General features: G+C 37.8%; 1 protein-coding gene across 4 annotated transcripts; it reads right to left on the reverse strand.

Annotated features, from left to right (window-relative positions):
* Nucleotides 1–351: 351 nt before the first annotated feature.
* wdr3 (WD repeat domain 3) lies at nucleotides 352–18,138 on the reverse strand. 4 transcript variants are annotated; one of them, XM_061841481.1, is made up of 27 exons: nucleotides 18,012–18,138; nucleotides 15,466–15,668; nucleotides 14,994–15,203; nucleotides 14,431–14,549; nucleotides 14,057–14,135; nucleotides 12,942–13,037; nucleotides 12,747–12,848; nucleotides 12,571–12,672; nucleotides 12,154–12,254; nucleotides 11,511–11,609; nucleotides 11,198–11,428; nucleotides 10,442–10,535; nucleotides 10,260–10,361; nucleotides 9,382–9,464; nucleotides 8,298–8,436; nucleotides 8,144–8,200; nucleotides 7,864–7,964; nucleotides 7,680–7,791; nucleotides 5,979–6,113; nucleotides 5,854–5,904; nucleotides 4,358–4,423; nucleotides 4,184–4,276; nucleotides 4,023–4,073; nucleotides 3,124–3,167; nucleotides 2,353–2,481; nucleotides 1,405–1,498; nucleotides 352–1,308 (listed from the first exon to the last, which is right to left on the reverse strand). In XM_061841481.1, the coding sequence occupies exons 1-27, from the start codon at nucleotides 18,043–18,045 to the stop codon at nucleotides 1,153–1,155; spliced, it is 2,883 nt and encodes a 960-aa protein (XP_061697465.1). In that variant the 5' UTR covers nucleotides 18,046–18,138; the 3' UTR covers nucleotides 352–1,152. The 4 variants fall into 4 exon arrangements, with proteins under 4 accessions (XP_061697465.1, XP_061697467.1, XP_061697468.1 ...); XM_061841483.1 differs by lacking the exon at nucleotides 18,012–18,138 and adding an exon at nucleotides 16,668–16,908; XM_061841484.1 differs by lacking the exon at nucleotides 18,012–18,138 and adding an exon at nucleotides 16,518–16,659.

Raw genomic sequence — 18,138 nt, forward strand, 5'->3', positions numbered from 1 at the left:
AACTACTATAATAAGGTAATTGCACGATAATACCATCAATATTACGTGGTCACCTCAGAAGGGCAAGTTAGCTTTACAATTAATCCTGAGCTCTAAAATTCCTTATTACTAAATTCGGCTTAGAGCTTCATAGGACTTGATCACCCCGAAAAGGCTCACTCAAAAATGTATACCTTCCCGATATTTTAATCTTACTTCATTTTTACTGCTTTTTATTACATTTATCATCTCCTCAATCATACTTACCATTAGTATCTTCATATTAATCATTTTTCCTTTTATTGATTTATTTTCAATTAACATTGAATTTTGCCTTAACATTGCAATTGTACCCCGCGTCTGATGGGAGTAACTGCCAAGTAATAAATGTTATCTGAACAATTTTTATCATTTTATTAAATACTTAAAATTTCCATTTTCATCTATCGTTGTCATTCTTATAATGAGTTGTCTCATCTTTTACCACTCTACTTCATTAAAGATCAATCGTCAACGACATTAATAACATCTAGTTGTAAACTCCGTTTTAATTAATAACTCATTGATAAACTCTGGCTTAATATAAAAACAAATGCGTACGATCCTAACAAGGATTTTTAAACTTACTAGGTCAATGACAAGTGCAATCGATTCATAAGAGATGAAGCTACTGTAAAAGCGAAGCGATCAGTTTGTCACCCTTTTACTCTGTAAGGTTGCTCGATAAAGGCTAATAAGTGAAGGCGGACCGGATTGGCTTTGCAAAACTAAAGGCAGTTAGTTCACCTAGATGAGTTCATCTCGACACCGACTTAAGAAGCTCCCGTCCCCCTGCATGTACGACGTTAAGAGTCGGCTGGGGTAAAGGGGTAGCTCAACCCTTTAAATGGAGAGTCGGTCACGACATTTCTCCCGATTAGTCCTGCGGATAAGCGGAATCTGATGACACACATTAAATAATTGTAAACTTATTAGAATTCAAATGTATTTTTTACATCATCATTATTTAAGTGTGTATACATTTTTTGGGACATCCAGTATATAACTATAGATGAAAATGGCTTTAAAAGACAATTATATAAAATGGGAATACAATTGTGATATTTTATTTTTCTTACTGAAGATAATATGGTAGAAAAAAATAAAAGCCAAGAGTCTACTTTGCGATTATCGTCAAGCGACAGTGAGGACGACTCTCTCGCGCTTCCTCCGCCGCTTGTTGTTCTCCGCCAGTCGTCCTGTGGCATCGGCGAAGAACATCACTTCCTCCTTGCTCTCCACTTCACGCTGGAGGAACTGCAGGGCGGCGCTATTGAATCCCATCAGGTCCTGGATTGAGGGAGGAGAAAAAAGATGGTATGAGTGGTGATGAAGTGGAGGTTTTGAGACATGGACCAGACCGGCTTGCGGAGGAGGTCGACTTACGCGGATTTCCTGCACTTTGGAGAGAGTGTTGGAGCGCAGGTCGTCGATGACAGGGAGAAGCTTCTGGCTGCTTGAGATCTGGCCAAAATGTATTCTGAGGGGAGGAAAAAATGTAAATGATGTCATTTATATGCACTGAAAAAGGGCCGAAAATGCTTGTTGGAAATCAAAGATCAATTTCACAGTGTAAAAAAAACTACAATAAAATAATGAACTTCTATGCTATAAAGTTAGAAATACATCAATAACTTTACAGACTTCACGAATTGAAATGTAAAATGACGGACTTTTCACATTTCTAAGAGAAAATGACATTTGTTTAAACTTCTTATGCATATAAACCTAAAATAGCATGTACCAGGTGAAACAATTTTTGCTATTTTAATAAATATATGTATGCTAAAATTTGCTGACTCCCCACACAAAATACATGACATTTGCCTAATTTTTTATCAAATAAAAATATTATATATTTGATATTTTTTTTATCAAATAAAAATAGATTAATCTTATGCCAATTGGACAGGAATAAAAACAATATATTTTGTACTTTTGGTGTAAAAATAAAATGTAAAAATCAAGCTGGAGCATTTTTCTGACTACCTTTAGGATAAAATAAAAGTAGGATAAATTTTGCTGAGTGCCATCTTAAAAAAAAAATCCCAATACTTGTTTTTTTAATGCATTTTTTAGGCAATCTCGAATAATTAATAATATAAAAATAATCATTGGTTTTGTTGAGGAAAGAAAACTAAACCATATAAATACAATAAAACTAATGATAACCGAACACCTTGTCTTAAATCCTGCTTTGTAACGTTTGGTCATGCCTCACGCTGGCCATTATTGTATGTAAGAATTGTCACTTCAAGCATAATTGTCATAAACTGTTGGGAAGAACCCTACGCAGGATACTGCAAGATAAAACGCTGCAGTGCTTTGACTGACTTGAGCAGGAAGAAGAGGCAGCGGCACACGAGCTCCACCTCCAGGCCCTGCCGGATGAAGCCGTTGAAAAGCTCCAGGATGTCGGGAATGTATGGGAACGGTAACACCAGCAGGGACACCTCCAGCTCGCTAACATACCGCAGAAAAAAAAAAAAAAAGAAAAAAATAACATTTAAAAAAAAATGTCAGATGAAAGCAGCAACTCTCAATACATGAGATTTGTAGAACATTTAAAATCACTGAATTAAATGTTCAAACTCTGCCTGATGTGACAGTATTTTGATCAGTTTTTAAATTCAACTCTAAAATGTAGCTTCCTCTTGTCACAGTTGACCAAATGAGGACAGAGGGAGAAGATTTTCTAAAACAATTTGAAATGTATTAGTTATTATTATGAGTTATAATTATAAGATAAACTTTTCAATATCATATTGAACAACTAATCTAATTTCATTATTAACTGTTCAGGGTGTACCCCCCCTCATGCCCAAAGATGGCTGGGATAGGCTACGGCACTCTTCCAACCCTTGTGAGGATAAGCGGCTCAAATAATGGATGGATGAAGCGTTTCTTTTCAATAAAATGAACTAAATAAATACTACTGGTACTATTTAAAAAAAACACCCTCCTTAGGCCAATTACATGACTGTAATTTAAGGTTGATCGTGATGGTTGTCGTTTTTGAGGTGAGGATATTGTTTGATGATTGTATGAGAGAGTGGCTTGGAATTACAAAGAGGAAAAACAACACAATTTGGAGTCGCCTCTCACCTGGATCTGACTTTCTTGATGACATCAAGAACATAGCGGGATGGCTGGAAGCGGAACACATAGACACAATACGTGTACACAATGTAAATAACAGTGTCTGACATGGCAAAATTTGAGATTAAATTAACATTTTCAAGAAAAACAGAGCTCTAAATTACGTGAAAAAAAGATATGCATGATTTGAGACTAGAGAGTTTCACCAAGCATCAAGGGGTTTATCTGTGTGGACGTCCTGTCTTTTTCTTCATCTTCTGTTTTTAGAGTTGAGCTCCGTGTGCTCAACATTTCGGCACTACGAGTCACTTTAAACTGTTACATTTCTTGAAGTCTCTGTATCATTTGCACAATTTCCCCCCAAAAAATATAAATGAAAAAAATTGTATCAGCACTAACACAATACCGGTAACCTTTCATTGGTCAGTGACTCTCCATACTGTGTTTTTATGTCTCAAAAGTATTTTCTGTCAAATGGCTGCCTGTTGTTGTACTAAAGCGGCTGCTGGAGACTAATTTCCCAGGTGTTTTTTTTATATATTTGGCAAATAAAGATGATTCTGAGACAAAAAGAAAATTAAGGAAGAACAACAACAAAAATAAAAGTGGAAGAGGAAAATGAAAAAGGACACAAAAATGTATAAGAAATTGAGAAAAAATTAAAACAAAACCACAAAGAAAAAATAAAGTAAAAATTAGGATGTGGCTTATTAGAATAATAACTTCTAATTGCTTTCAGAAGATACTATCATAATTTAGTTAGGAGTGTTATTTAAAATATTGCCTTCACATCTAATACAAGATTTTACAATGTCCACTGTTTCACCATGGAACATATTTCTATTTCTATCATTTCCTACGTTAGAAAAGAAACATTTGTGCTTGTGTAAGGCTGAAGTACTCACAGACATGTTTCCAAAGGCCACAAGGATTGGATTTGCTTTGGGGAGGGGCAGCTGCAAGTTCAATAAGAATGTATCAACAAAATGGCTGACTTTTGATCGGATCTAATGAGAAGTGGTGGGCGTACCTGATTTTGCGCCCAAAAATATGACAACTCTCTCACCTCTTTTCCGGCACGCTCGCAGGCGTATTTATGTTCTTCCATCTTCCTGTTCTCCCCACGGAGGAGCTCCAGAGCTTCCATGATGCGTTCGGCCTGGTGGCAAATGAAAACGCAAGTGATAAAATTAGGGGCATGATTCATAAAAATGCTAGTAACAATACTCAGTCAACTCACAGCTTTGACCGTCTCCACGGTTTTCTTGCCAGCTGGTGCGGCTTCCCCGGCAGTCTCTCCGGGCACCTGCAAAACCCCCACGGAAACACAGAATTGGCTACGATATAGTAATACAGTAGCTCAACACCGACTTAAGAAGCTCCCGTCCCCCTGCACGTACAACGTTGGAGTCAGCTGGGGTAAAAGGGTAGCTCAACCCTTTAAATGGAGAGTCGGTCAGGACATTTCTCTCGATTAGTCCCGCGGATAAGCGGAATCTGACGCATTGTAACAGCAAGTGTTGGACTTAAACAAGCTCAATTCATGCAAGTTCATGAACTAGTTCACATTTTGTGCGAGTTTGAATTGAATTTAGTTCATTTCCACCTGATGAACATAACTGAAAGCACAGTCATTCTGACGTCAAAGAACATTTTTCAAGCTAAAGTTCATTCAAGATTATCATGTTATGTTTAGGGACTGCCAGGAAAAACTGATAAACGCTGTATTTGAAAACTGATGTAGTAAGGCCACAGTCATCATTAAAGGCAGGCATGTCGTAATTGCGGGAGAGTAAATCTGATTAAGAACAAAAATCCGTTTTTTGTCTTAATTCCTTATTTAGAAACACAAGTTATCCCCCGTGTTTTTAGATTGTAGGGTGAAAGAATTTTTGAAATGGTGAAATGAATTTTGAACTAGTTCACGTAGACAATGAACGTTCCCAACATTCCTAAAAGCTAGTACGGGAACAGCTAGCATGCTAACATGGTCTAACCAACATTTCTGGGTACCTGAGAATCATCACATGGAAACATTTGGTTGGCTAAAGCGGGAATGAACTACAGAGATTGAATGTAAACACCGTATACAAAAATTTGTCGGAAAATCCGTAGCATGGTGACTAGGACTTCATACTATGCGTTTTCGTGTCGATCAAATCCCAACAGTAAGCATGCTAATGGGTCATCTCGTCATCTCTGGGAACCTGTGCAATCACAACACGGAAACTTATGCACTCCAGAGAGAGCGATTGAATGTTAACGTAGAATGTTAATATATCGCCAGATTGCAACATGACATTAAGAAGGATTTGCACCATGTGCTTTAATCAGGTACTTTTAAAAACGAAGAATAGATCAAAATGCTAGATTAGATCAGATACCATGCTAACAACTGGTATTTTCAATATCTTGAGGCATGCAGGATCACCACACAGAAAAATGTGGATGGCCTAAATGCTAATCTCCTACAGAGATAGGTTGAATGCTAACATGCAAACACTTGAATGGCAACATATAGCAAGATTGCAACATGACACTAATAAGGATTTAACACTATGTCCTTTAGTTGGGTACAATTTCAAATCGGAATTGATAAAATGTTAGGATGCTAACAGTTCCTGCAGAATCACAACACGGAAACATGTGATTGGTTAAATCTTCAATGCGGGCAGTATGGCCACTTAAATGATGGTAAAGGTTCGTGCATATGTCTATAGCAAGATTCAAACTTACCACCGGAGCGTCACCCGTGGCCAGGCTCTCGTCAAACTCTGCCTCTCGTTCCTGTCCAAATGACAACAACGTGCTCAATGCCAAGATGCTTGAAAAAAAAATCCTTCGTCCATCTTTTTGCTCACCATCTCTCGTTCCTCCTCGAGGATGATGGGCTCCCTGGTCCTCTCCCACAGGCGCAGAGACTTGTCGTGTGAGGCCGACACAAGATGGTCACCGTTGGGGCTGATACACAGACACCACACCTCGCGATGGTGGCCCTTGGATGATGAGCAATAATCAGTGATTATTTCATTGTAGCAAAGCAACAACAACAACAAAAATAAATTTTAAATATGGTCAAAGTATGGGCATGTCTATTTTTCATTGAACCAAAGTACATCATGGTATCTTAATGTAGTTCGTAGTCAAATATCTGTAAAAAGATCCACTTTTCAACATAGGGTTTGAAGCAAACAAAAACATAACCACGTTTTTCCCCAGTGAATGGGGCTCTTTTACATCAAAATTACCATTCAAAGATAGCACACAATTGCTGAACAGATTAAGTACAAGAATTCATTTTGTGCATTGGTTAATAAAAATTAACTACAGTAACTCAAAATTTCAAGGTATTATATTTGTCCTGCATGTTATTCAAATTGAACAATTAAAAGGCCGACTCACTTTGGAGTATAAGACAGTTCACTCTGCTACGTATATTGAAGGAGCTCGGGTGGAGCTCCCCTATCCCACTGCTCGTCCAAGACACCATATGAGTTTGAAACACTATTTTTCTTTGAACAGTATTAATGCCGTTAAATATGTCCATGTTTTTTGAGGAGACACATTTTCGTAACTCCTCAGGTACTTTAAAGAACTTGACAATGGTTGTTGTGAAAGGAAGAAAGGAAAAAAAAATCTAGTTTTTGTGTGCTCGCGACTTGAGCTTGGCAGTTTTAACATATTTCTCACATTAATTTTGGTGGATTTTCGTGAAAATTCCTGAAAATACCAAGGCGAGCACTAGGGGTGTCTGGGGCCATGACCTCCAGGGATTTTTTTTTGAAAAAAATGGATCGCTGTGGTGCATTCTGGCCATTTCTGTGAACAAAATTCAAACAAAAATAGAAAGTAAAATTTCTTAGATCTGACCCCCCCAAAAAAATTGGGCAGAAGGGCCAAGCCCAGATTTTTTTGCCCCCCATGCCCCTATCACTGGATAGCACAAAATCACATTTGTCTTTAAAATATGCCTCATATAGTAAATAATATCTCAAGACAAATGAATTAAGTGAACTATTCAGTAAAAAGACATCTAAAATTGTCCTTTTCCCCACATGATACATATTATAGTATAGATGTAGAATATACACGAAAAAAATATGGTAGAATTTGTACACCGTACAGCAAAACATGTTAAAGAAGTTGATCTGTAGTAATTACTATTAACGTTTAAGTCTCAAACTTGTTACGTCGCGTTGTACTGATTTTCTTAGATATAGATCTAGTAATACACATAGTGAAAGAAAAGGAGAAAATGTAAAAAAAAGTAAACTAAAAAAAAGGATGGTAAAGCAGAAAGAAAAAAAATAGGGAAACAAGGATGTAAACAAGATAAAGAGTAAAAAACAAAACCAGGACAAACAACACGAAGAGAAAAATCTCATCTGACAAGAACAATGCTGATACCAAATTCGATGAAAATAGGTGACAGGTGGTCCAATGAACACCTCCAAGTAGTGTAAAACTATTACTGTTGTGATCACGAAGTCAACCATTTGAAACCATCTATCCATCCATGATGTCAAAACATGAGAGCAGGAACCCTTTTGAAAAAGACTGACCTCCAAGGTCTGAACGTGCTCAAATTTGTCAGCATCCCACTGTTTGATCTTCTTGTCCTTTCCTGCCGTGAAGAACAAATGCGTCTTGGGGACGAACTGGAGGAACATGACACTGCGCACACAGGAAGTGACTCGTTTAAGTCACATCGGATGGGACCACAAGTGATCTTAGAGTCTTTCTAACCTGTCATCATGTGCAAACATGGAGCGGTGACAGTCACCGAAGTCCAGGCCCCAGATCTTCACGTTGCGATCTGCCGAACCTGTGGCGATCAGCGTGCTGTCCTGCAATTGTCATTTTTAGGTTATTTTCATAAATAATACTGAATAACATTCTGGACTGAGTATCCAGATACGAGACACACGAAAACAACAACATACAGAAGTGTCCATTTTCCAAACCGCTTATTTGAAATACAGTCAAAATGTTCAAATGTAAGAATTTTATTGCGGTGTCTACTCACGTGTGTGATGTCCAGACAAAGTACGGGTAGCTTGTGCCCGTACAGCGACAGGAAAAACTGCGGGAAGAAGACGATAAAACAAGAGAAGAGATGTCATGCGACAAACGCACAGCAGATGAAAGTGAGCTCATCTCCTTGTCGGACGAGAATTTACCTTGAGCGTGTCCGTGTAGAAAACTTTGACGGTGCAATCAAGTAAGGACACTGCCAGCAAGCGGTGATTAGGTGAGAACTTCACACACAGGACGACTTCCTCCAGCTGTAAAGTGCGCGTGTGCTTTAATGTCAGCCTCCTGCAATATACACACACAAACATGAAATCATTTTGAAAAAGGAGGAAAAAGAAGGTGAAAGGACACAAAAGAAAAAAGAGAGGTGGAAGAGCAAACTGGAACAAGCAAAAAAAAAAAGATTAAAAAAGGAAACCAGGGGAAGAAAAAAACTGAAATATTGGGTAAAATAAAAAATGACTGAAAAAAGTGCAAAGTAAAAAAGAAAATGCAGAAGAAAAGAGCAGAAATAAAAACAGTAAATGAAGAAAAATCAAAAATGAAAAGGAAATTGATATGAGAAAAAGGAGGATAAATTACTAACAAAATACAGGAAGAGAATGAAACAAAAAATAGTTTAAAGTGAAACGATGAAAAAACAGAAAAAAGAATAAAGTAATGAAAAGATTAACAGAAGTGAGGAAAAAATAAGGGAAAGAAAACAAGAAAGGGGAGATAAAGGAGAAAGTTACGAGAAATCAAACGAAAAGGAAATTAAATAGTAAGACGTGGAAAAGGAAAGGGGGAAAAAAAAGATAGAGACCGGATAGAAAATGGGAGCATGGACAGAAAAGGAATAAGGGAAAAGAAGAAAAAAGAAACCTTATAAAAAACAGAAATAAAGAAGAAGAAAAACATAAGAGAAAAGAGAATAATTGAAGTGAACTAAAGAGGGAAAAAATTAAACTGGAAAAAAGGACAATAAGGGAAAGTAGAGGGAAATGAAAATGAAAAAGAAGTGGAAAATAGAGAACAAGTGACAGAAAGTGAAAAAAAAAAACAAAAACCAGAAAATAATTTTTCCACTCATGACAATGTGCACAGACCCGGAAAAACAACTATGAACAATAACATACCCACAAGTTGGCTCCTTGTTCTACTACTACTTTGTCTTCCTGCGTGTAATTCAGCACATGGTTTTAGGAATAATCAAATAACTTGGAACTTGGTGCAAGTACTGCCACTTACTTGTGTCCACTGGCCTCATCCTTCACAAGCTCAAAGTCCCACAGCTTCACTGACTTGTCCGCACCTCCAGTCACGAGCCCCCGCTACACACAAGCACATTACGTTACGTCAGCCACAACACAACCCTGTTGTTTAACACAAAAAAAAAAGAAATAATCTCACTCACACTACAGTATAGGAAAAAATATGAGCCGCATACCAGCAGTAGTTTGTATATAGAGACACTTTCTACATAGTTTACAAGTGAATTTTTCTCTGGAAGCTGTGAATATAAGAGACAAAAACCTAAAAAATAAAACTGAACAAAAATAGATAAAAGAAGGAAAAGAATATTTTGAAAAATGGAAGTTGACAAACGAATCAAGAAATAAAAAAATGGGAAAGGGGAAAAGATGGAAAAAATTGAAAAATTTCAAAATGAAAAAAACAGGAAGCAAAAAAAGGGTTGTAAAATGATGAGGGTGAAGAAAAATAAAAGGCAATAATTAATGGAGAAAGGAGTAATGAAAAAGAAGGAAAAAGGGGGAAATTTATGAAAAATGGCCAAAAAGATGAAAAAAGAAAGGAAATGCTTGAAATGGAAAAAAATGTGGAAGGTGAAAAAGAAACTAATGAAAGGGAAAAGGAAACATTTAAAAGTGGGGATAGCCGAAAAGGAACAAAAGATGAAAAAATAACATGAGCAAAATGGAAGCAAAAAAAGATGAAAACGAATGAAAATTGTAAAAAGGTGGGGAAAAGGACAAAAGGGAAAGTAAAATGGTCAAAAGGAGGCAGAAATATGATGAAAATTGACACGAAAGGGGAAAATGGGGGAAAAAGTAAAGGACAAAGAAAAATAAGGACCCAGAGCTTAGTCAGTGGGGGTGATGGTGTACCTGGTCGGGGGCCGGGCACATGGACCACAGAGCTCCATCATGGCCGTTGACCGTCTCCAGGAGGCTTCCCGACCCCAACTCAAACACCTGCAGATTACCACTCTGACAAGGAGGGAGCGGAGAGGAACATCATTAATAATACTTAGAAGGACATTGAGTATAAATATGTGGTGGGTAGGCACCTTGGTCCCCACAATGATCTGCCTGTCTCCAGGCACAAAGAGAGAGCAAAGGGCATACTCGCACGCCATGGTCCGCACCACCTGCAGGGTTGACCTGAAACCACAAACAAAAACAACTTTTTACTTTTGGTTTTACTTACTAATCCTCAATCTTGTCCTTAAAAAGAAAAAACTCAGCCAAACAACACACAACACACATTGCAACAACAGCATTCGAGTGTTGTGTACCGTTGCATAGTGACACCTGGTGGAATTAAAAAATAATTGCATGTTAGACAGTGGAGTGGGTTCCATCATTTATTTACATTCATTAAAGTAATTTGTAATTTTTACGGTGGCGCGGTGGAACAGCTGTAGAGCGTTGGCCTCACAGTTTTGAGGACTGGGGTTCAAATCGTGGGCCCAACTGTGTGGAATTTGCATGTTCTCCCCGTGCCTGTGTGGGTTTTCTTCGGGCACTCCGGTTTCCTCCCACATCCCAAAAACATGTATTAATGGCAGATTCTAAATTGCCCCTTGGTGTGATTGTGAGTGTGACTGTTGTCTGTCTCTGTGTGTCCTGCGATTGGCTGGCAACCAGTTCAGGGTGTACCCTGCCTCCTGCACGATGACAGCTGGGATTGGCTCCAGCACTCCCATGACCCTTGTGAGGACAAGCGGCTTGGAAAATGGATTTGTGTATATATACACACACGCACAAAAATTAGATAAATGAAATTTATACTGATTTGCTAAATGCAATGGAGCATCCGTCACCTGTTCCACACTTTGACGGTGTCCCCGGACGCCGACAGTACGGCCAGGTTGTCCGAGCTGAATGCCAGCGTCCGCACGTCGCTGCGATGGCCACCCAACGTGAGGCGCGCCGTCTTGCTGGCCATCGGCGCCCCCTCCTTTGTCTTCAGGCTGTATGTCTCCACCATGTTGTTTTGCAGCAGGAGGGCCACCTTCAGCTCGCCTCCAGCGCACGACAGGCAGTCGGCCCACCTGAAATGACGAACTGGCGGCATAAGTCTACCTGGACTCAAGTCATACTAAAATCCCCCTCGCCTCTGGCTTGTGACGTCACCTGATCTTGGAGGAGGCCTTGATGTTGCTCAGTCGGACGATCTCGTCCTTCAGCGTCCTCTCCACCACTGGTTCCTTGCCCTCGTCCTCCTCTGCTGTTCTGAACGAGGAATGCAGGATGGTTTAAAAAAAAAAAAAAAAAGACAACACTAAAAATTATATACAGGGGGGAAAATACAAAAATAAATTTTTAAATTATTATTTTGAATAAAAAGATAAACAAGAAAATACAAAGCATCTGGAAAAAAATACACCAAGAAAATATAAAAACCCATTGGGAGTGAATAAACATATTACACAAAAGACAAGTATAGGAAAAAATATAAATCTGTTAGGGGAAAAAAATACTATCCAAAAATAAAAAGGAAAAACAGAAGGTCTTTAAAAAAATGAGAAAAAAAATTGTGGAATATACAAATAATAAAAAAAAAAAACTAAAGACTCGAGACTAAAAACACAAAACATTTGACCGGACTATAACAAAAGAAAAATATATTAAATGACACTAAAATGCAAAAAAATGAGGGCCCGGCGGTTACAAAATAAAAATTTTGTGTCTTTACCATAGTGGAATAACGTAATGTGCTATATAATAAATATATATATTTTGTATATAATAAATTGAATGAATTTAATCTCCTTACTTGGCCGCTTTCTTCTTGGCTTTCTTCATCTTCTTGGTCATCTTTTTGTGCACTTCTGCCTCCGATAGCACCTTGAAGACCTCCAGAACCGAGTCATTGCCCTGATGAGTCACGTCACGTATTTAAAAAAAGAAAAAGAAAATTACAATTAAAAACAACAATACAATGCAATATATTGTGTCGATAAATGCAATTTACTTGTATACCTGACCTAATACAGCATTGTAATTACCAATTTTAACATAATACAAACTTTGCGGTTATAAGCAATGTTTTAGTTGTTGTTTTAATGGCAAAAGTTTTTTTTCCTGGTCAAATAAATTATGTTTTGTGTCAAAATAAAGATTATTTTGGGACAACAGAAACTTTTTGTGGATTTTGATTGAACCCATGCATCTGTGTGAATTTTGCACTCACGTGACAGACGATGACTCTGAGCTTGCTGTCAGCGGTCAGAGACACGACTCTGTCTCTGGCCTCACGGAGGATGGAGCCTGCTTTCTTGCACGTCAAAATACGCTAATTGACAGAGAGCGACATTCCAAGTCAGTGATGGGCTCTAATCCTAAACACCTGATTACTGTTCTCATTACATCTTCTGGACTCTCATCCGTGTCTTCATCATTCCCATCGCTCTGGTCGTCCTCAAGCAGACTTTTGCCCTTTTTCACCTTGGGTTCGCCCTCTGCCTGCTCCTGGATGCCATTACACACACACACGACGATCATCAACCACAAGCTACTGGGAGTCGACTTCCTGTCTCCTTCCTGTTTGGGGTCTGGGCTCACCTCCTGCAGGTAGCTGATGTCCCATGCTCGAAGCTCACTGTCGGCCGAGCCTGTCAGCAGGCGGTGTTCTTCGTTAAGAACGGACATGGCCCACACCTGATGATGGCATAAAGAGGCAAGTACTATATTTAATGCTGCATTTTAATATAGTTTATTTGCAAGGATATTTCTCGCTCGATGCAATGTGATTTTAAATTGGTCTGGGGAAAATCCCATTGAAATATAACGAGCAATGAGAACATTTAATTTAGGAGAAATATGAAAATAAAAATATAAAAACAACTATTAAAAAAAGTTTATTCTACATATATTATTTTAATTAGATCTCAACTATATGCATAGTTAACCATGGAACATAACGAATAAAAATTATGGTATAATATTTTATTGAATACATACTTTAAATTGTTTGATTTCCATTTTCAAAGCTTCATATCTTTGATATGTGGTTTTAAATGAAGTAAATTTGTTTTATATTGAATTGTAAACCCTGCAACCCTTGTGAGGATAAGCAGCAAAAGAAAATGGATGGATGGATTGTAAACCATTTTAATGTTATTCTTTAGGAAAACAATTATTTACCATTATTATTTACTTATAATCCCTCATCATAAGAAATTAAATTTGGATTATGGCATTTTTTTAAATGATGAGTTCCAAAAAAGATCTTGAAAATAATGTATAATAACAGATCTAAAAAGTGAAGATGAAAATTGAAATTCAAACACCAGTCATTTCTTACTTTTATTTCAAGATTAACCAAAGTCACTGTCGGGTTTTGTTTCTGAATAGTACATAAATACACTAAATACATTTGAAGGTAAGTGCTGAAATCGTGTGTAAAAATGGAGAACATTTTGGTACTGAATTGGTCAGAAATAGCTTCAAACTGTTTCACCATCTCATTTGGCTGGAGTTATTAAAATTTGGCAGGCTTTTTAAAAACACTTCTCTATCCTAAGTCAAATTGACAAGACCTTTTTTGGGGTTGCACTGTTTAAACTTGAACATGATCGCTAATAGTGAATTAAAGCGCTTTTGTACATTTTTGGACAAAAATCAGTATGAAAGTCTCTATTAAAATAAAAGTATGAAGTCGTGACAAGATTGCTCACCTCACTGCGGTGGTCCACCATGGTCTTAAAGCAATGCTGCGTGTCCAAGTCCCACCACTTGACAAAGCTGTCCTTGGAGCTGCAGAAATCACACTTTTAGTAACATACACTCCAATAGACCCTCATATGCTCATATACCTGTACAGTGGACAGAAAATGTCTGCACACCCCTTTTAAACGAACAGTTAAGAAAATGAGGTTGCAAAAGTGCACACACCTTGTTATAACATGGAATGTGGCTGTGGTAAGAATCAATCCATCATATTTAAACTCGTATTAAATGGGAGTCAGCACACACCTGTTACCATTTTAAGTTACGTATGAACTCCAAATAAAGTTCACATGTTCTTGTGGGTTTTTCAATGAAGTGGTACCTGGTCACCAAGAGGTTCTTGTCTTTGAGAAACAGGGCTTGTGTGACCTCGTCTTTGTGTCCCCGCAGTCGGTACAGGCCGCACTCATTGATGATGTCCCAAATGATCACGTCAGTATCCTGGAAGTGGAAATTATGTGTTTCACTTCACTCCTGACATTTCAAAATTCTTAACTTTGTTACCTAACATCTACAGTATGTGAACATATTAACCTGAAATTTTGGGGGATGGGTCGAACTTGGGTAGCCATCACATCACATTGCATGGAAATGTTTCGGCCACTAATATAAGCAATATAAGATCTCACTTGAGACTGTCTCACTTTGTATGTGAGTGTGAGAAAGTGAGTGTGAATGAGAGTGTGTGAAAATGAGACAGTGAGAGAGATTTCCAAGAGGATAGAGATCAAGCCTGACCACAAAAATCCAGGAATAATTTATATGGTTTCAGTGACTAATGGAGAATAGGTCTTTCCAATAAATGCAAATAGAATATGTGGGGATCCACTGTATTTATTTAAGCATTTGCCACGTCTTAATATCTGCTTAGGTGGTTACACTTACCTTGGATCCAGTTACGAGTCTGGCCCCCAGTGCGTCATAGCAAATGGTCGTGACAGCTGATTTGTGTCCATTGAAACAGACGCTGCTCTCGCCGTTGAGCAGGCTGAAGATCCGCACAGCACCATCTTCATATCCCACAGCCACGTGGATGCCATCAGGCGAGGGATACAGGAAGGTTACCTCGTGTTTCTGGCCTGCCAGAATCAACACCTGAATGAATCAGAAGAGGTGGGGAAAAAAAAAAAAAATTCACCACATTTCCCTCTTACAAAGTTTATCATTTTACTTGAGAGTTAAACTGTACACACAATTTTGGCATGATTTAATTAAATATATGACACTTCACATGTTTAAGATATGTAAAATTCATGTAATTACTCTTTGACATAGTTGATCAAAACAGCCACATCCTGCCTCAATTTGACCCGGGAAAAAAAAAATTGAAAAGTGGCCAGAAGTTTCCTCTCCTCACCTTCTCCGCTTTCCGGGTGTCCCAAACAAAGACATGTTCGCAAGCTGCCACGGCCACGTAGCGGCCGCGCTCTCCACCGCGTTGTGTGACAAAGCAAATGTTTGCTTTCTGGCTGCCGATCACGCCGAACACAGCGCTAGGCACATAGCGCAGGTACTGTTTGGTCAAGCCCATTACGCACGCATTCCAGGTGCCACCAATCCCTATGGAAAAAAAAAAAAAAAACATTTCAAAAGACCAAATTTGTCAGTTTTTGTAGCCAACTATTGAATTTTTTGGGATACTAAAAATACTTTTCTGTATCATTTTAGTGTTTTAAATGGCAAACTTTTTGACATTGATCTTTATGTATAGTTGTTTGTTGGAAAGTATTGGCTTTTTATGAGCAAATAAGGGCTTCTCATTGCATGTTGTGGCAAACTACCACGTTCCCGTCAATACAAATGATCTTTAAGGCTACAGAAAGGCAATATTATAGTATTTAAACTACATTTGCTCACAAGCATTTTTTTTTCCCAACAAAAAGGTAATAGTTGCGAACAAATGTTAGCTATTTGGTCACCAGAATGATCTAGTTGTACAGAAAAGTGGTAGTTGAGTACAACAATGCAACATTTTGCAATGAAAACACAAAAGAAATAGAGCCTTGATTGTCATTGTAAGCTGCAACGGGATTTATTACAATTATCTTTGTGACCAAATGTCGAATTTTTATGTGGTTAATTTTCGACAATACAATAACAGTTTTGTGATCAAACAACAAATTGACAGCTAAATACGCCATTTATGCCGAAACCTACTTTTTTTCAACAAATACTTAAAAGTTGTGGCAAGATTTCCTTTTTTTTTTTTTTTTTTTTTTCCCAAAATAACATTTTGTGGTTGGGGTTTTTTTTGCAGCCTGCTCCGAGTCAAGTATTCTGTTGTAGCTATACAACAAACCACAATGCATTACAGCACGCCATTATTCCAAATGTATTTCTAAGAAACAATGTCGTTATTTAAAGACACAAAATAAACACCAACAGTTTGAAGCGATCAGTGTGACATACCAGAAATATACCAGTGCGAATTTGAGGCTTTGACTCCCACATAACTGTCACTAATAGCCACATTTTAAAGCGTGAAACATGTAAATAATTATTTCGATCAATGAAATGCGTATTTAGCATTTTTTAACAAAGGGAATTAAGTTAGGCTACCATTAGCTATAAACCAACTGTTGGTTTATATGTAAGAGATCTTCCACGCGGGCGGCGTCAAAGCCTCGAGGCAAAAAAAGCACCCCTGAACGTTCCCAGCCCCGTCCGCCCAGCTAGCTCTGTGCAACAAATCGCTCAACTACAACATGATGGGACCCACGTGTTGACGTTTATGACTCAAAAGAGCTCATGCACTCACGCCCATGTCTCCCATGTTTACTTGTCTACATTGTGGAGCAACTTAAACAAAAAAGTTTTAAAGAATGTCCTCTAAATTAAGGCTATTTTATTGTCTTACCCGTGAAATGCGGTAGCGAGATTGTTCCGTCCGGTGTTGTGAGGGAATCGCTGCAGACTAGACTAATCGATCACAGAATCACATTGTAGGTTTGCCGCCGCGCAACTCAGCCTTTTTAGAAAAAAAAATAGATATGATGTAGAACAATACTAAATGAATGTTGTGATTTCTGAGAAACACAAAAAGTGAATTGGTTATTTGAAACAATGAGTTTGGTAAATCATTATCTACTGCTAGAGTCTGAAAAAATATGATAATGTTCGATTTTGATGTGTGTGAAATAAAGATGATTAAACTAAAACTGAAAAAAAAAACCTCATAATCCAAACACAGCTGTAATGTGTACTCATTTCGGTTTATTTTAAATGATTAGAGCATGTGAAATTTTAACCCGGTAGTATAGAGGCTCCTGCACGCCAAAAATGAAGAATAACCCGGATATAGTGCTTCCTTTCTCGTGGGTCTATCCTCGGTTATTCAGAGTGATTTTTTTCAATGTTTTCTTTACCCCCAAAGTAACTTAACGTAGTATTTTATACTATCAAAAATGTCTTCGAAGGTCGACAATAATGACCCTAATTTAGACGGACAATCTGGACAACGTGAAGAAGAGCTAAACAAACAGGTACTGAAGCCTCAACGTCAACACAAGCTAATGTGGAAAAATAAACATCGGCATTAAGATAATTATATATTTTCAGTGTTATATACTGTACTATAAACTAATTTCGTGGTAGTTTCACTCATAAAATAAATATAAGATTATTTGGTCACAAAAAGGCTGTATTTTTAAATCAAGATGCAATAGTTCAAAGATTTTGCGAACAAAATCAATGTGTCCGGGAAAGTTTCTCACAAAAAATACTATAATCATCCATTAAAACACTATATAATCACAAAGGTCTGATTGGCTACCAAAAAAAATAATTTTCTACAGTAGTCACAAAGCTTACATTATATCACAAAACTTGTGTATTTTGCCAGGAAAGGGATGTTTATTTTCACCATATTTGGTCACATAAAGGCTTTATCGGTTTGTATGTTACCTTTTAGATCAAGGAACAAACTGTGGCCGTGCATGAGCTGTCCAATTTGAAGAAGGATAGGGTGAGCCTTATTACATAATTGTATTCCGTTCCAATGAGATTTTACTCAATTCCATGTCCATTTTCC

The sequence above is a fragment of the Syngnathoides biaculeatus genome, chromosome 14, assembly GCF_019802595.1.
Source record: "Syngnathoides biaculeatus isolate LvHL_M chromosome 14, ASM1980259v1, whole genome shotgun sequence".
NCBI classification, from domain to species: Eukaryota; Metazoa; Chordata; class Actinopteri; order Syngnathiformes; family Syngnathidae; genus Syngnathoides; species Syngnathoides biaculeatus.